This window comes from Sinocyclocheilus grahami, unplaced genomic scaffold (genome assembly GCF_001515645.1).
Source record: "Sinocyclocheilus grahami isolate Dianchi unplaced genomic scaffold, SAMN03320097.WGS_v1.1 scaffold871.1, whole genome shotgun sequence".
NCBI lineage: Eukaryota > Metazoa > Chordata > Actinopteri > Cypriniformes > Cyprinidae > Sinocyclocheilus > Sinocyclocheilus grahami.
In genome coordinates, this window is record NW_015506050.1 from 99,704 (window position 1) to 115,964 (window position 16,261).

Below are 16,261 nucleotides of genomic sequence, written 5' to 3' on the forward strand. Positions count from 1 at the left end.
GGAGTGGATTTCAAATCGCTTTCTGTGTGAAGAGCCCCTAAAAATAACACTGCATCGTTGCACATTGTGTATCCTTGGCTTCACAGTCTGCAATGTTTCAAAACTCAGAATTCAAACGATGCTAACCTTTTATATATTAAAATTGAGAAACGCTGCTTTCCATGGCTAAAAGTGCACAGTAAACGACATAGGCCTACACAATAAAAGACTATTTCCGTATTCTTTTCTTTTCATATCTATTGAAATTAAAATTTATGAAATTATTTTTGCAAGAATGCAAGATACATCAGTGTGTGCTTTTGAGAACAAGTTTGACAAGGTTCGGCTTTATTAAAATCAATAGTGTTAAATCAATCAAAAGCGGAGGAATAAAAAGAGGCATAAAAAGTCAAGTTAAAATGATAAATAAATAAATTAGAAAAAAAATTATGAAGAAAAATAATGGCATATGCTTATATATAAGCAAACCCCTCTATTTTTGATTCCTTATCCCTCTATGGGATATGGTCATTTATAAATGATGCTAAGCAAAATTGCATTTAAAATACAACATTAATATTCAACCAACAAAATTTTATTTTAGTGATGTCAAATGACATCCCCGTCAACCAGTAAAATTTAAATTTATTAGCCATGTGCTTTACATTTTTGGTAACTAAGTAGTAAAGGAGACATTAGCACATGGTAGGTCACATGCTCTCAAGGCTCCACAGTGAGCTCATTTTAGACTAGAAAATACATATAAATTCAAGTTATAAAAAATATGTGTTTTTTAAATTTTTTTGTCATTTTTAATGCACTTTTATAAAAACAACAACTCAGAGACCAACAAATCTGAGCGTCATGCATAACTGGCAAAGTCCTATTATGTGATGCATGTTGTGTGTAGCTGGCACTATTGACCAGCGTTGGCGGGCAGTGTTATAGCCTTTATGCATGTGTTTTAGGTTCCTTTTTTAAAGATTTTTGGAAGATGGAGAGACAACTCTGTACTTATTTCAGAAAGTATTGATGATAGTGATATGAGCGCATCAGAAAATCAGGTTGTAGTAATAAAACAAGTTGTTGAGGACCAAGGAGGATAGAAGCAATGAGGGTGAGGGCAGTGATGAATAATAGGTTGTTGTGGAAGTCAGGCATTTGGGTACTTGGGTATTATTGTATACCAGTTTGAAAGATGTGATCCATACAACAACCAGAGGTCAAGATGCCAATGTCTATTGGCATTACTATACTGACAGGCAGCAATGCTCCAAATGATGACTGCACAAGTCAACATCTACTTATGTGTGGGACGTGTGGGGTATATTGAAAAAGAAGATAATGCTACGATAATTGATTTGAAATTCCAAGATGAAACACAATGTTAAAGTTGTTTTAATGCTTTTGAAACACTAAGACATGGTTTTCAGGCAGTGAAATTGCATCCGAATTTGTGTCAAGTTTTAGCAGCACAAGAAAAAAATGGAATGTTCATAAAGATTTTTAATGTTTTTTGAAACAGTGATACCTTTTCACTTCTTTTCAGATAGTGAAAAAGCATTTGATTGTGTGTGAAGTTTCAGACAATTTGCCAAAAATAATTTACCCTAATGGGACAACGTCAAAAGGTCAAAGGTCAGATGAAGAAAACAAATTTTGGAAAATGTTTTTATTCCTAAATATATGTAAAATATAAAGTCAATTATTTTTTAAGCTGTAAATTCACAATTAGTCTATAGAGGGTTAAAATAAATGAGTGTCGATGAATGAGTACATACAGTACAATAGGTGGCGATATAAGCTTCCGTTGGTTCTCAGACTTTGAAATCTTTAGGAGAAGAAACAGTAGGAAGCGTTTCGCTCCTTGGGTTTAATGGTACCTGCCTTGGGGAAGATTACCGGTAAATGTCATTACATCTCTTCTTACAAACCTTCTCCGCTCACAAACACTCAAAAGAATATCGTCTGTCAGTAAGAAATGCAATGAAGTCATTCAAATGTCACAGCCGTGTTAAAGCTTTGAACTTTGTGTTTAAAGTCGTAGGTAGATTTATGAATGAGCGTTATACGGATTTACTAGTGATTATATTGAAGAGTAAGACCTTCATAATTTAGACATGTCAATAAGACATTATCCAGTGACAAGCTTTGATTCTAGATAATAAAAAGTTGTCAGTGATGCTTGAGTGTAAATTACCTCTGCTTTGCTCTATTCTATTCTATTCTATTCTATTCTATTCTATTCTATTCTATTCTATTCTATTCTATTCTATTCTATTCTGTTGATTCTGAATGCATGTTGTGGCTGAACTGAATGATCTGAACAAAGGACTTAACAAGATAACAGACTCTAAACTCCAATGTTCAGTGTGTTGCAAGCTGTCATTTTGGCATTAGGTGTCAGAGGTTGACTTTCATCACACAGCAGTTCTGCTGCCTTTTTGAGAACTGATTGCAGGGATTCTGGGACAGTTCTACAGCTTGTGACCATAATCAATAAAGGCTGATTCAACATTTGTTTTAGCTGTGTTTTTCTGTGCATTTAATCAGCAACTTGTAGTTGCAGTCTTAATTATTAGATTGATCTTTTTTTTCTCTGATTAAGAAAATTGCTTTAATAATTTTTGAATATGATATATTACTTTAATACCTTCCCTTTTGACATTTATCTCTTATTGGTTAGTTGTATTGTGGTTGGTTTTATATAATATAATCAGTCGCTTTTGTCTGGTTTCTATATTTAGGCCCAGAACTGTGTGGAGCTGATCCGGTTGATGTGATGTGCAGTCCAGGATCGGGGGGGCCTGGAGAGGACGCCTCTGTAGAGTATGTGTACTGCAGAGGAGCAATCACAGAGCTGCTTAAATATGGACCAACAGACCTGCATGCTGCCAGCAAAAGCCCCAATCCTCCCAAAATGCTCATCCTTGTCATTCCAGGTAGGATGGGTCAAGTTTTCCACTTGTCAAGAAGTCTAAATATACAATATTGTATTATAGTTAGATTTCAATATATATTTGGCTAATGTAAATTAGGAAAAAAGAACAGTTCAGACTTTACTTTATATTTTAATATACTGTTTGTATATTAAAATATAATAAAATAGAATTTTGAATGTATTCTAAAATAAGTAATATTTCTGAATCACTAGCTCAGTTGATTAGTTCAAAAATGTGGATTCATTCAGTAACAAACAGTGCTGTGTGTAGCTCAGACAGGCATAACAGTTCTGCTGTGGCTTTGTTTGGAACTATTTTCATTGGTGAAATTGAACAAAACAGGCAATACCGACAATATTGTTTCCAAAAGGTAACACGATATTAACTTCTTTTTTTATTGAACTGATGAATAAAATCAATATAATATTTGCAATTGGGAAAAACAGCACTCTTGCTCGTGAGATATTGCTAAACGGTATCAAATTATTTAAGACAAAACCCACAGGGGCATTTTTTGCCCTCTTATCTTGAATTTTATGATCATATAAAGGCTACATTGTGCAGTGAGTCGTCCTGCATCATGTTCGTGAGCAACAGGTCTAGGCCGGGGCAGATGCATTAAATGCCTTCATTTCGCTTAATTTTAATGTTTTTTTTAAAGGCTGCACGATAAATCGCATGCGATATTTAACGCGCATCTTATCAGTAAAGCCAGTTCTGTAATCAGCGGTAAATCTCCATCACCTGCGGGCTTTCACATTGAGCAGCATTAACTACACAGAGCCGTTGTTCACTGACGAGCTGCGCAAAACCATGTTCATATTCGTGCGATTTCAAGTTTTCCTTTCTCTTTGGAGTGTTACAAGCTGATTGTGCATAGATAAGAGCCCTGAAGTTGCAAAGACTAAAGTCTCAAAACCAAAGAGATATTCTTTATCAAAGTTAAGACTCTGCCACGCCCCCCTAAAACGACTCGTTCTAACACGCCCCCACATATCTACCTCACTATGTGGAAATATTTTCATAATGCCACCCAAATGTTCATGCAAAGAAAGAAGGCGTGGTTTCAGTAACCGTAGTTAGTGTTGAAGCAGCCATGTCAGGGAGACGCTAGGTTTTGTTTCTAGGCGAAAGCAAAAGCGCTTTATTTGGCCTTCCGAAAGTAGATGCATTTAGGAATCTTTAAGATTACTTACAACAGAACAGCAATGCATTTTATGGACGACCGTTTCGTGAACCTAGGAGAGGAGGTAATTCTGACTTTGCTATGACAATCTGGCGCTTCTGAATCAGCTACTGTTTTGTTATTAGTTTAAGTATTTGCCATTGGCTGTTCAAATGCGGAGTTTTGCGCATCGTGTGTGTGTGTGCGAGCGAGAGAGAGAGAGAGAGAGCGCGAGCGTGAGCGAGACCCATCACAGTGGAGTCACCTGTCTTAACCGTGGTTTGTGTACTGCAAACACACATTCATCACTGTGTCTGTCACGAGATTCTGTTCCCCTTTCAGGCTCTGTCTTTACATTTATTTTGAAATCTCGCTCATTTAACCTGTTAAATCGTCAGCCCTAATTATAATATATTTTATATTTTAAAATACAATATTTTAAAAATAAAATTTTATATCTTATATTTTTATATTATATTACAAATTGTATTTTATTCCTTTTAGCTCCACTTAATTAGTACATGCTAGTCCAGGACTTGTATTTCTGACTTAAAATTTCAACTCAATGATTCAACAATGCCAAACATTCATGTAAAAATACATATTCGGCCCTTTTTAATATATATTGCACGATGACATATATTATATTATATTATATTATATTATTATTTATATTTGAGACAGCCCAAAATATCCAACTTGGGTATTGCTATGTACACTGCCTGTTTTATTTTTTATTTTGCGGTTTCTATATATATTGTTTTTGAAAGTTGCATTTTGAATGTCAGGCATTGTTTGCATGAACTTTAAAGCTTTTTTTAAGTTTTGCTCAGCTTCAAAGCCTATGACTTCACTTCCATAATTAAGACCAAGCACCAAATAAACCTGTCTTGAGATGAAATGCATATCGTAGACTGAGCTGTGTTAGGTTTTGGTTTCCAAGGCATAAATAAACATAACTAATGGAACTAGCCAAATTTGTATAGCAGTGATTGGTACACAGGTGCGTGAGTGCGTCACAGCTATCTGAAGCATTGGACATAACACAGTCCAACAGATGCAGGGGATATGAGGAAAAGTTCAGCGCAGTTGGGAGTCTACCTTTTTTACACTTGGCCCTGGGTCAAGAGGAAAACCCCAGTGGAAAATGGCTCTACGGGCCACCATTCTTCCCCTGACAGCAGCTTCTAGCACATTGACTTCATGGAAAAGCTGTGTAGCTCAGGAGCAGATGTTAAGCACTAAAAATATTGTTTCAGATTATTACACCTTGTCAGAAAAACTATGTTCGTTAACAAATCAGGCCCGTTTTGTCAGCCAAATTTACCAATTAATTGAAAAACTCTGCCTCCAAAGAACAAATTGTTCATCAATATGAATCTGTTGGAGTAAAGTGCACAAGTTATATGAACCAATTTTATGCCGATTTTATGATACTTTTTTTGAAGATTGAACGGTCTAGTCCCATTCATTGCTGTTTATGAATGTTCATAACAAAGACAGCTTAGTTTTGCTGAAAGCCATCATGTCCAGGCAGTCATCATGGGTTCATGATTCATTGAATTACTGCATAGCACATGTTTTTTATAGTTGTCTTCTTAAAGCAGTTTAACTGTCAGTGAAGTGTCTTATGCTGTCACCAAATTTCATACTTACGAAATCTCGTCTCCCAGTTCCTCTTTGTTTATCCATCTCCAAAAATAGTAAGGTGACAAAGTCTCTTTATTCTCATTTTTTAACGATTTATACTATCATTCAAAGGTTTGGGGTTGGTAAAAAAATTTGTATTGTTTTTGAAAGAACTTTTATGCTTTTATTACAGTTTAAAATAACTGTTTTCTTTTTGAATATATTTAAACATGTAATTTATTCCTGTGATGCAAAGCTGAATTTTCAGGCAGCAGCCATTACTCCAGTCTTCAGTGTCACATGATCTTTCAGAAATCATTCTTATATGCTAAATTGCTACTTAAGAAACATTTCTTATTATTATCACTGTTGAAAACGGCTGTGCTACTTAATATATTTGTGGAAACCGTGAAACTTTTTTTTCAGGATTCTTAGAAAAATAGTCCAAAAGGATAGCATTTATTTTAATATAAATCTGTTGTAACATTTGATGAACGTCTTTATAAATGTCTTTACTGTCAGTTTTGATCAATTGAATGTCCTTGCTGAATAAAAGTACTAATTTATTTCTTTTAACCAAAAAAAGTACTGACCAGTCTTTTTTTTAAATGACAGTGGTACATATAGCACTTTTTAAAGGGGTCATCCGATGCTACATGCACTTTTACAAGTTGTTTGAACTGAAATGTGTGTTGGCAGTGTGTGTACCCATCCACCCTATAATGTAAAAGATCCCCCCAGTGTTTTTTTTTTTTTTTAAATCTACTAAAATCTTTACCCCGTTCTCAAATCGAGCCAATCTCAGATCCCTGTCTGTGTGACGTCACACAGACAGGCCCCTCCCACAATAGTTTGATTGACAGTAGCGTTTCAGCACAGACTGGACTGGTGTCTTACCTTAGACCCACCTTGAGTGAGCTGTCATCAGTCAGACAAGATTGTCTCCAAAGCGTTTGAGGTGTTCTGTTGTTGGATGTAATAATGAACATAGCAGTCGTCATTTACTCCCGACATCTGAGCCGCAGTGGATTGCATAGGGAATGCGCCCCCGATCTACATAAATGCATCTTTGTTCGCGCGAATCATTCGTGATCCAGCTTCACCTCCAGAAGAAGTGAGTATAAGGTTTTTAATGAATCTTTGCAAATCGACTTTCCTTATAATGTGCTAATTAGCAAGTTTCATGATGAATGCAGCTAAAGTAAACAGTCCCTCAGAGAGCGGCTCGAAAGAGAGGGGGGGGGTCAGCAGAGCTCATTAACATTTAAAGGAAAATGCTACAAAACGGCTTGCTCTGAAAAGAGCTGTTTTTGACAGGGTAAAAAAGGTGTTTTACACTACCATTGAGAAATTTTAACTAAACTATGTTACAGACTTTTCATTAAGACCCTAAAGAATCATATCAACTTGTGGAAAATGGGCATCGGATGACCCCTTTAAATTCCTGACGTAAGCTATTGAAAAAAAGAGAAACCCCAACTGCAGATGTCCTGCAGAGAGAGCACGGTCAAACTGATGACCTTAAAGAGGGCCACTTTTCACCAGGCTCTGAATGTCACTGAGCATTATGCTCAATAGACTCTTTATGGGAAATGGAGAGCCCATACACCGACACTGTTATTGTAGAACCTGTGCCCTTTTCTCCAGAGATAACGGCAATAATCTCTGCAGTCTGGCCAGAGGCTCCCTTGGCTCTTATATCCTCCAGGGCCGGCACAGGTGCTACTGTTTTAATGTGTTCACTCTGTAAGAATGAGGATCAGTGTTGTATTCTTGAAACTAGCGCACTGACTGAGGAAAGTAAAAGGATACAAACACAAATAATATTTTATTTGCCATTAGAAAACTTTTTTTTAACATGATATAGTCTTATTACCCCAGCTTAGTGTAAATGATACCAAATTTAACCTTTTTATTGCATGGTGTAACAAAGCAATCATGCTTTCCCAGAAAGATCTGTATTTATTAATGATTGTTACTCATTAATAGTTAGTATTGTTCAAAATACAAATTGTTCAGGGTCTTTTTATGTATTTAAGGCATATATCTCCCAAAAAGGTCAAGTTCCAATTGAGTCCTGTTAGAAACAGGCATGCTGAGATTTGTGTGCGATGCATAAATGCTAAATCACCTCAGTTCACATAGCATGCTAACCGTGTTAACTGACTAAACCACTGGATGGCAGCAGGTTTGCTGTGCTATTGCTGATATTGTATGTCCCCTGCTGAACATGAAGTGTTTCATGTTATTTCCTATTTTGAAAGCTTTTCAGTGGAACAGTAATAGTACAGCACTGAAATTAGCCAGTTAACATTAATTAGTTTAGCAGTCAGTTTAGCGATTACTTTGTTGTTTTATAGGAACTGTCTATTTGAAATCTTTCTTTTAGTGAGCTTTTAGACCAATATCTGAGGGATCCTTAAACTGTTATCTACATGTTGTTCATATTGTATCCATATCAAAAGTTTTTTTAGATATGTTTTTATCTAAATGTCCCACTGTCAATAACAAATTGTCATGTTTTCAGCTAAAGTACAATGGACTTAAAGGTGATCTTGTCTGACCTTGAAGAATATATAATGATTTATAAATAGAAGGAAGGCTATTTTATATATTGAATTGTAAAAGAAAATTGTTCAGCCCCTTATCATTTTAAAAGAAGAAAAATTGCTTATGATGAGTCCTATTTAAAGCACAGAGATGTTCAATGGGTCAGGGATAGCTATCCAGATGGTTTTGATTTACAGAAACCTGCTGTGCAAAGCACTCTGCTTGTCCCACCAGCTGCATCCAATAGCCCACAGTATCACATTGTTTGATAATTCATAATAATCTTACAAAGATTCCTCTTTCCTTTGCCATCTTTAGACAGTATCTTGGTTTCCACTTGAGGTTGAGGCACATTGTGTTCACAGAGTTAATCAGTGTGAACTTTACTCTAACTTATGTTCCTAATAACATGGCCTTTTTTATCACCAAAAGTTTCCCAGGGGTTTCCCTCTCTTTTTGGATACGGAAACTAATGTTTATGTCAGTTTTCATGGCTCATGCATGGAACAACTCCACTCCAGCCAACTCTGCTGACCACCTTGCAATAATATAAAATGATATGAACGTTCTGCAATTACGATTCTCTTGCTAGCATTTGATGAGCAGGTGGATGAGTAGTTACGATGGGCTTGCCAAGGAGGTTATTATTTTTGCTTTTTCATGCATTTCTGGGATTTCTGGCATAATGCTTTTAGGAATGTTACCCGGAGGTTGTATTTGATTGCCAGTCCAGCAATGACCTTTTACCCTCCCCTCTAGTCTTGCATAGCGAGTCCTTAACTCTTTATTATTTTAATAGATTTTAAAATGTAATAAATTGTTGATTTGGTCATCAAGAAACATTTCTTATTATTATCAATGTTGGAAAGAGTCCTGCTTAATATTTTGTGGAAACCTTGATAATTTTTCCAGGACTCTTTGATAGATGGCAATTTCAAAAGAACAATTTATTTGAAATAGATTTGTATAAATGACTTCACTGTTACTTTTGATCAGTTTAATGTGTGCTTACTGAATAAAAGTGTTTTTCCCCATTGCCCATTTATAATAGAAGCTTTTCTGACTTTCACATGTAGGATGGTTTCTTTCTAACTCTTTCTAAACGGCCTCACAATCACAAAAAGCACAAATGTGTGTAAATGCTATTTATTAGTGTGCTTTACATATTTAAACATTTTACGGAACATGCTTGTATTAAATCTGAGTTTTTGTGCTGTTTCCCTTGTTTGTTTGAATAGTATTCGTAAACTCAGACAATACAGTAAGGCGTATTTACTGGGCCAATTGAGTTTAAACTGACTGTTATATTAAAAATACCTGTTGTGGTATTCTTTATTGATTCGTAAATTGTTCCTCATCCATCCAAACTTTTCCACCTCCTGAGGTTGACAACTCCCCTACTGCCTTTTATCCTGGATTACAATACCTCTTGAATAGATTGAAACAACCCTCAGAGGGCAATCTGTCAGGAGATCTGGCTATAGTCACCCTTGTGTCTGCATGTTTGCCAGAGTCAATAAGCATTTTCACTTGTTCCTCTCTCTCTGCAGACTGGATCAGCTTTATGGCATGTTGGAGCTAATAAGTTAAAGACAACTTCACACACTGTCTGCATGAACGAATTCCAACACTTGCTAATGCCTTCCTTACGGCAGGTCTCCTTAACCTGTTTAACTCCATTCCTGTTTTTGTCTGCACTTTAATGTTATTAAATGGTGGTATCTGTTGACAGACATTTTCTATGAAAGATTAAATGCAAAAATTTCTGTTTAATGCAGGGTTATTATAGTTAACTAAAACTGTTAAAAAAACATTTGTTCCTTGAAATAGAATAAACTTCAACTGAAATAAAATGAAAACAAAAAAACTTATTTTACTTTAGCTTGTTGCCAAAAGCAATATTTCTCTTTTTTATTTTAACTTAAAAAAATTTAATTAAATTAAAAAAACATTAAAACGGCTAATAAAACTTCCAAAATCAAAAAATAAAACTACTAAAACTTTAACTAAAATTAAAATGAAAACAGAATAAATATATAAATAAAACATAATTCAAAACTATAATAGTATCTCAATGATGCTTTAATGCAACATTCACAAACTAAACCAGAAGGAGACTCTTTATTTGAGTGCCAAGTTACTCAATATTTTCAACTCTATTTTATTTTTTGATATCCACTAGGGTCCTACATCACTGCTGGTGTTTATGCATTGATTTAGTGGCTTCCCTCGTGTGTATTTGTGAATCGGTTTGGTTGGTAAGCAAACAGGATGGGGTGTGTGTGTGTGTGTGTGTGTGTGTGTGAGAGACCGAGGGAGAGACAATGTGAGAGTGCGTCCTGCACCTGCAGGGCTACGTCAGTGGTGTGGTAGTCAAGGCAGCCTTGGGGTCAGAGACGGCAGGCAGGGTATCTGTTTAATGTCCCGGTGAGCAGCCCTGAATTTATGAACTCAGGGAGAGGGGGAAATGATAACGTGTGGGAGAGGAGAGGATAGCTCATGCTTGTGTCGTCTTTTTCTGGTAGGAATGCCTCCTTTGCATTCTTTCTCCCCACACTGAGGCAAATGCTAGTTCGGTCTCACTGTAAGCTCTGTGATGTCCATATAGAGAGGCTGTTATAGTTTTAACACAGGAACGGAACAGACACAATTACCAAGGGGAGGAGATCTTCTATTTCCCTGGTATATACACACACAAAAACCAAAGATAACACTTTAGTATAGGGACCAGTGACACCATTAACTACACTCTTAAAAATAAAGGTGATTCACGATGCCATAGAAGAACCTTTTTGTTTAAATGGTTCCATAAAGAACCTTTAACATCTGAAGAACCTTTCTGTTTCGCAAAAGGTTCTTTGGGGCGAAAGAAGGTTCTTCAGATTATAAAAAGGTAAGAAAGAGATGGTTCTTTAAAGAACCTTTGACTGAATGGTTCTTTGTGGAACCAAAAATGGTTCTTCTATGGCATCGCTTGAAGAACCTTTTGAAGCACCTTTATTTTTAAGAGTGTAGTTGCTTATTAGCGTGCCTATTATTAACACATTGGCTGTTTATCAGTACTTATAAAGCACATATTCTGCATGACCATATTCTACATCCCTAATCCTACCCAATGACTAAACTTAACAACTACCTTACTAACTATTAATAAGCAGCAAATTAGGAGTTTATCGAGGCAAAAGTCATAGTTAATGGTTTGTTAAAAGCGAGAATTGGACCTTAAAATAGAGTCATAATTGAGTTATTTATAATGACGTTTCCAAGCTCCACATAATGAAAGTGAATGGTGATCATGGCTATTTGGTAGGGATGCACAATATATTGGTTATTGGCTTATATTAGATTTTTAATTTAAATATTGCTATTTTGAATTTATTGGTATTAGTTGAAACTGGATATTTAATTGTTCAGCTTATTTTCCTGTTTTTACATTTAGTTTACTTTATATATATATATAATTGAGATGCACCTGTATTAGCTGTTTCAGAATGAATAAGTTATATGGACGGTTTTTACAATGCATCCTTTGTGGAGCATCACAGCTCCTGATCTCCATCCACTTTCATTGTATGGAAGAAAGAAAGTCATACGGGTCTGGAATGACATGAGGGAAGATTTTCCCTTGAATTTCAGTTTCTGTTCTTCACAGCTGCGTCATGTCAAGAAACAAAGCATTTTGTTGGTTGCTTGGTTTCTCTGAGCAGAGTAATCATGCCCAAAATGAAATCTCATTGGGCCAACAACGCGTCCCAGATAGTGAAAATTAATCTGATTGTCTGTGATTTTATTGCTTTCAGTTTTGTGCAGCATTTTCACCTACGGTGGGGACAGAAAAATTGGAAAGCGGATGTAATTATCGGCTAGATAAGGGTGGAGCGGTGCTTAAAGCTGTAGAGCACTTGTCTCCTTTTCCACCTCCCCTGCCCCTATAGATGAAATCTATCCGTGGGCCCATGTGTGACAGTGCATTCTTTGATTCCATCTGCCTTTAGAGCGAGAGAGCCTGTGACTTTATTGTGGTGACTGGTTGGGAAAAACCTGCCATTTCTAATAACACTGGCTTGAAGCAGTTCGGACTTTGAGCATGTCAAGTTCCATCTGAAAGAGATTTGGGAACCCTCAGCATGAATAAAAACATACAAATGGATTTAATCAGTTTGAAAAGAGCTCGGAAGGGCTGCTGTTGGCCCTCGCCGCTCACATCAGTGCAGCGTATCTCAGCGAACACAGCCCCTGCTGTGAAGACTGGGACAGACGGTGGAGAACTTTGCTTCACTAGTCCTACTTTAACCCTATAAAGCCTATTTTGTCATATTTGATCCTAGGCCTCTAAAATATTAAAATGATCAAAACTGCTGGAAAACCTGTTGCGCACAATCTACTTCATTCCTTCTGCCCTCTGAGAGACGGTACATACTTTTTAGCAAGTAAAGGACAGTCTAGTGTGAAAATGTCCAAAAACAACCCCCTTCAGGTCATGGTACACATGTCTTTTTGCTGTAAAAGCTAAAGTAAACATATTAATAACATTTATATTGTTATTTTTTAACATTTCAAGATGAACACTTGAAATTTGTTGATTTGCTATGGCAAAAAGTGTGTAGCCTGGATTGTAGTGCCTTGGAGTTACACCAGCTTGTGTGAGGTAGAGACCAAGATTTTAATTTAAACAAGAGGCAACTTGATTATTTATACATTATTTTGTACAAAAATTAAATATGATACAACAAACTTTTGAAAAATGTTTATTTGTACATCTCTTAGTCATCATTGTATTGTTTGCATTATGTTTTACCCCACACATTTGACACTACAATGCTTTGATATTTGTAGTGTGCTATACTGTTTAAAAAATCTATTTGATTCTCATTACAAGCAGAATTTCATCTTACTTTTTTTACAATTGTACCTCGTTTCATATTTTTGCTCAGTTTGGTCCCTCGAATAAACCTGAGCTTTATATTCTCTTTATACAGGTCTCTTTATACAAGTTTTTTCATATGTCAGTATGTCACACTGATCTAGTTTATTTATTTTGCATTGTATAGTATATGGGACCATTTAGAGTTTTCTGTTGCTTACTTTGTAATGTCAGAGTATATTGTTTTTTGCATGTTAATTGGTTTAGCCTGTCTAGCCTGGATTGTAGTGCCTTGGAGTTACATTTACATAACTCACAATATTCCCACAATTAGTTTAAATATGTCCTATGATGAGTGATTCTTTAATACTTAGCCAATTCAAACATTATTATTCAAACACTTGTGAGATGCATTTACGTGTAATCTCATCTCAGAGACACACAACAATCGTGGTAAAGGAATCGGCCTGCGAGGCTGTGGCCCATCGATACTCTTTGGAGCGAGAGAGTGAATTCCCTGTGACCACACAGAGTGACCATTGTTCTGCACTGAAGGCAGCTGGGTATCAGAGATGCCATTTATCTTCTTATCTCCCCTCACTCGCAGTTAACCTCATCTGTGAAGAGCAGCAGAGCTACGTCAGCAGACCTGGAACAGACGTCTGCTCTTGTCTAAACAATGAAGACCATGTCTTACAACAATCCTTATATTGAAGTGAAAATTTAGCTAAATTTAGTTTTCACCTTTCCACAGGTAACCCAGGTGTGGTGGGCTTCTACAAAACATACATGTGGACGCTGTATCAGACGTTCATCCGGAGATATCCAGTGTGGGCTGTGAGCCATGCTGGACACTGTATGCCTCCAGAAACCTATGATATGATTGAAGGTGGGATATTTTCCTCTTTTCATACACTACACAGCCAAAAGTACATGTGGACACCTGCTTTCTAATTATTCAGATTTGGCTATTTCAGCTATGCCATGACTAACAGATGTATAAAATCCAACATACAGTTACGGTACAGTCCTTCTGAAGGTGAAGTGATCAGAAGTGGCCCATATTGAGAACAAAGAAGGACAATCATGTAAGTGGTTGACATATGATCTGTCCCAATTCTGAGTTGTTCATGGCCTTCAAAGTAGCTTGTCGTTTTAAAAGTTAATTCAGAGTGTCAGCCTTTTCAAATGTGAACTATATTACAAGTATCTGTCTGCAGATGGTCAAAATAGTTTTTCTTCTCATGAGATAACATTTAAGCATTTCTTAAAGCTTTTTGTTTTTGCATAAATGTCATAGAGAGAACGATCATAGAGTGATCTGCAGAAAGCACTGTTTGCTGTCCTCTCACTCAGCATTATGTCATTACCACTGTTATAAATGAGACAGTAGATGGCAGCAGATAATTAAGTGACTTTGGTTATTTAGGGGAATAATTGTTTATAATTTTGTAATTTTTAGATGGTTTCCCCCTTTATTTACCATTCAAGATATTATTATTATTATATAATTGTTATTAATTAATAATATGTATTCTCATTATTCGACTATAATTTATAAATGCTATTATTTTTAATAATTAATTGTATTCATATAAAATATTAATTGATTTAATTATTTTTTTAAATATTGCATTTGGTTATCGCTTCTTTTTCTCGCAATATTGCATGGTTCAGGTTCTTGTATCAAACAAACACTGCCCTTGAAGTCCCCGACAGACAGATTCAGACACCGCCGTACTCTGTCCAGACTGATATGCTGGTTTGTAGTGTCTGTCAGGTTGCGGGATGCTCCTCCTGGAATCCTTTCACAGAGCGCACAGTAAGGTGGAATGCATTGGGGACTGACGAACGAGCCAAGCCGTGTCTCCAGAGCCGCAGCCCTGCAGAGTTTTGCTTCAACCCTAATCAAACACACCTGAACAAGCTAATCAAGGTCTGAACGGTTATTAGGAAGCTACAGGCAGGTGAGTTTTAATTAGGGTTAGAGCTGAACTCTGCAGGGCTGCGGCTCTCCAGGACCGGAGTTCGCCACCGCTGTTATAGAGTATATTGTGTTTTGCGTAAAAATTTGGTTTACTATCTAGCCTGGATTGTAGTACCCTGGAGTTACATTTACATAACTCGCAATAGTCCCAAAATTAGTTTATCTCCAATGATGGGTGATTCTTTAACACTTCAAACATTATTGAAACATTGGTGTGATTCGTTTACGTGTACTCTCACCTCACAGACACACACAACAATTATGGTAAAGGAATCAGCCTGTGAGGCTGTGGCCCATCGATGCTCTTTGGAGCGAGTGAGTGAATTCCCTGTGACCACACAGAGTGACCATTGTTCTGCACTGAAGGCAGCTGGGTATCAGAGATGCCATTTATCTTCTTATCTCCCCTCACTCGCAGTTAACCTCATCTGTGAAGAGCAGCAGAGCTACGTCAGCAGACCTGGAACAGACGTCTGCTCTTGTCTAAACAATGAAGACCATGTCTTACAACAATCCTTATATTGAAGTGAAAATTTAGCTAAATTTAGTTTTCACCTTTCCACAGGTAACCCAGGTGTGGTGGGCTTCTACAAAACATACATGTGGACGCTGTATCAGACGTTCATCCGGAGATATCCAGTGTGGGCTGTGAGCCATGCTGGACACTGTATGCCTCCAGAAACCTATGATATGATTGAAGGTGGGATATTTTCCTCTTTTCATACACTACACAGCCAAAAGTACATGTGGACACCTGCTTTCTAATTATTCAGATTTGGCTATTTCAGCTATGCCATGACTAACAGATGTATAAAATCCAACATACAGTTACGGTACAGTCCTTCTGAAGGTGAAGTGATCAGAAGTGGCCCATATTGAGAACAAAGAAGGACAATCATGTAAGTGGTTGACATATGATCTGTCCCAATTCTGAGTTGTTCATGGACTTCAAAGTAGCTTGTCGTTTTAAAAGTTAATTCAGAGTGTCAGCCTTTTCAAATGTGAACTATATTACAAGTATCTGTCTGCAGATGGTCAAAATAGTTTTTCTTCTCATGAGATAACATTTAAGCATTTCTTAAAGCTTTTTGTTTTTACATAAATGTCATAGAGAGAACGATCATAGAGTGATCTGCAGAAAGCAC

The 16,261-nt window shown here is 36.6% G+C and overlaps 1 protein-coding gene across 1 annotated transcript in view; it reads left to right on the top strand.

Moving 5' to 3' along the window:
* Window positions 1–1,805: 1,805 nt before the first annotated feature.
* The window catches only part of LOC107563373 (lipid droplet-associated hydrolase), a 40,525-nt gene continuing 26,069 nt past the window's right edge, over window positions 1,806–16,261 (top strand). Inside the window, exons 1-3 of the mRNA XM_016248231.1 lie at window positions 1,806–1,883; window positions 2,727–2,921; window positions 13,884–14,018. Coding sequence (XP_016103717.1) covers window positions 1,856–1,883; window positions 2,727–2,921; window positions 13,884–14,018 — 358 coding nt within the window. The 5' untranslated portion in view covers window positions 1,806–1,855. The remainder of the gene's footprint in view (window positions 1,884–2,726; window positions 2,922–13,883; window positions 14,019–16,261) is intronic.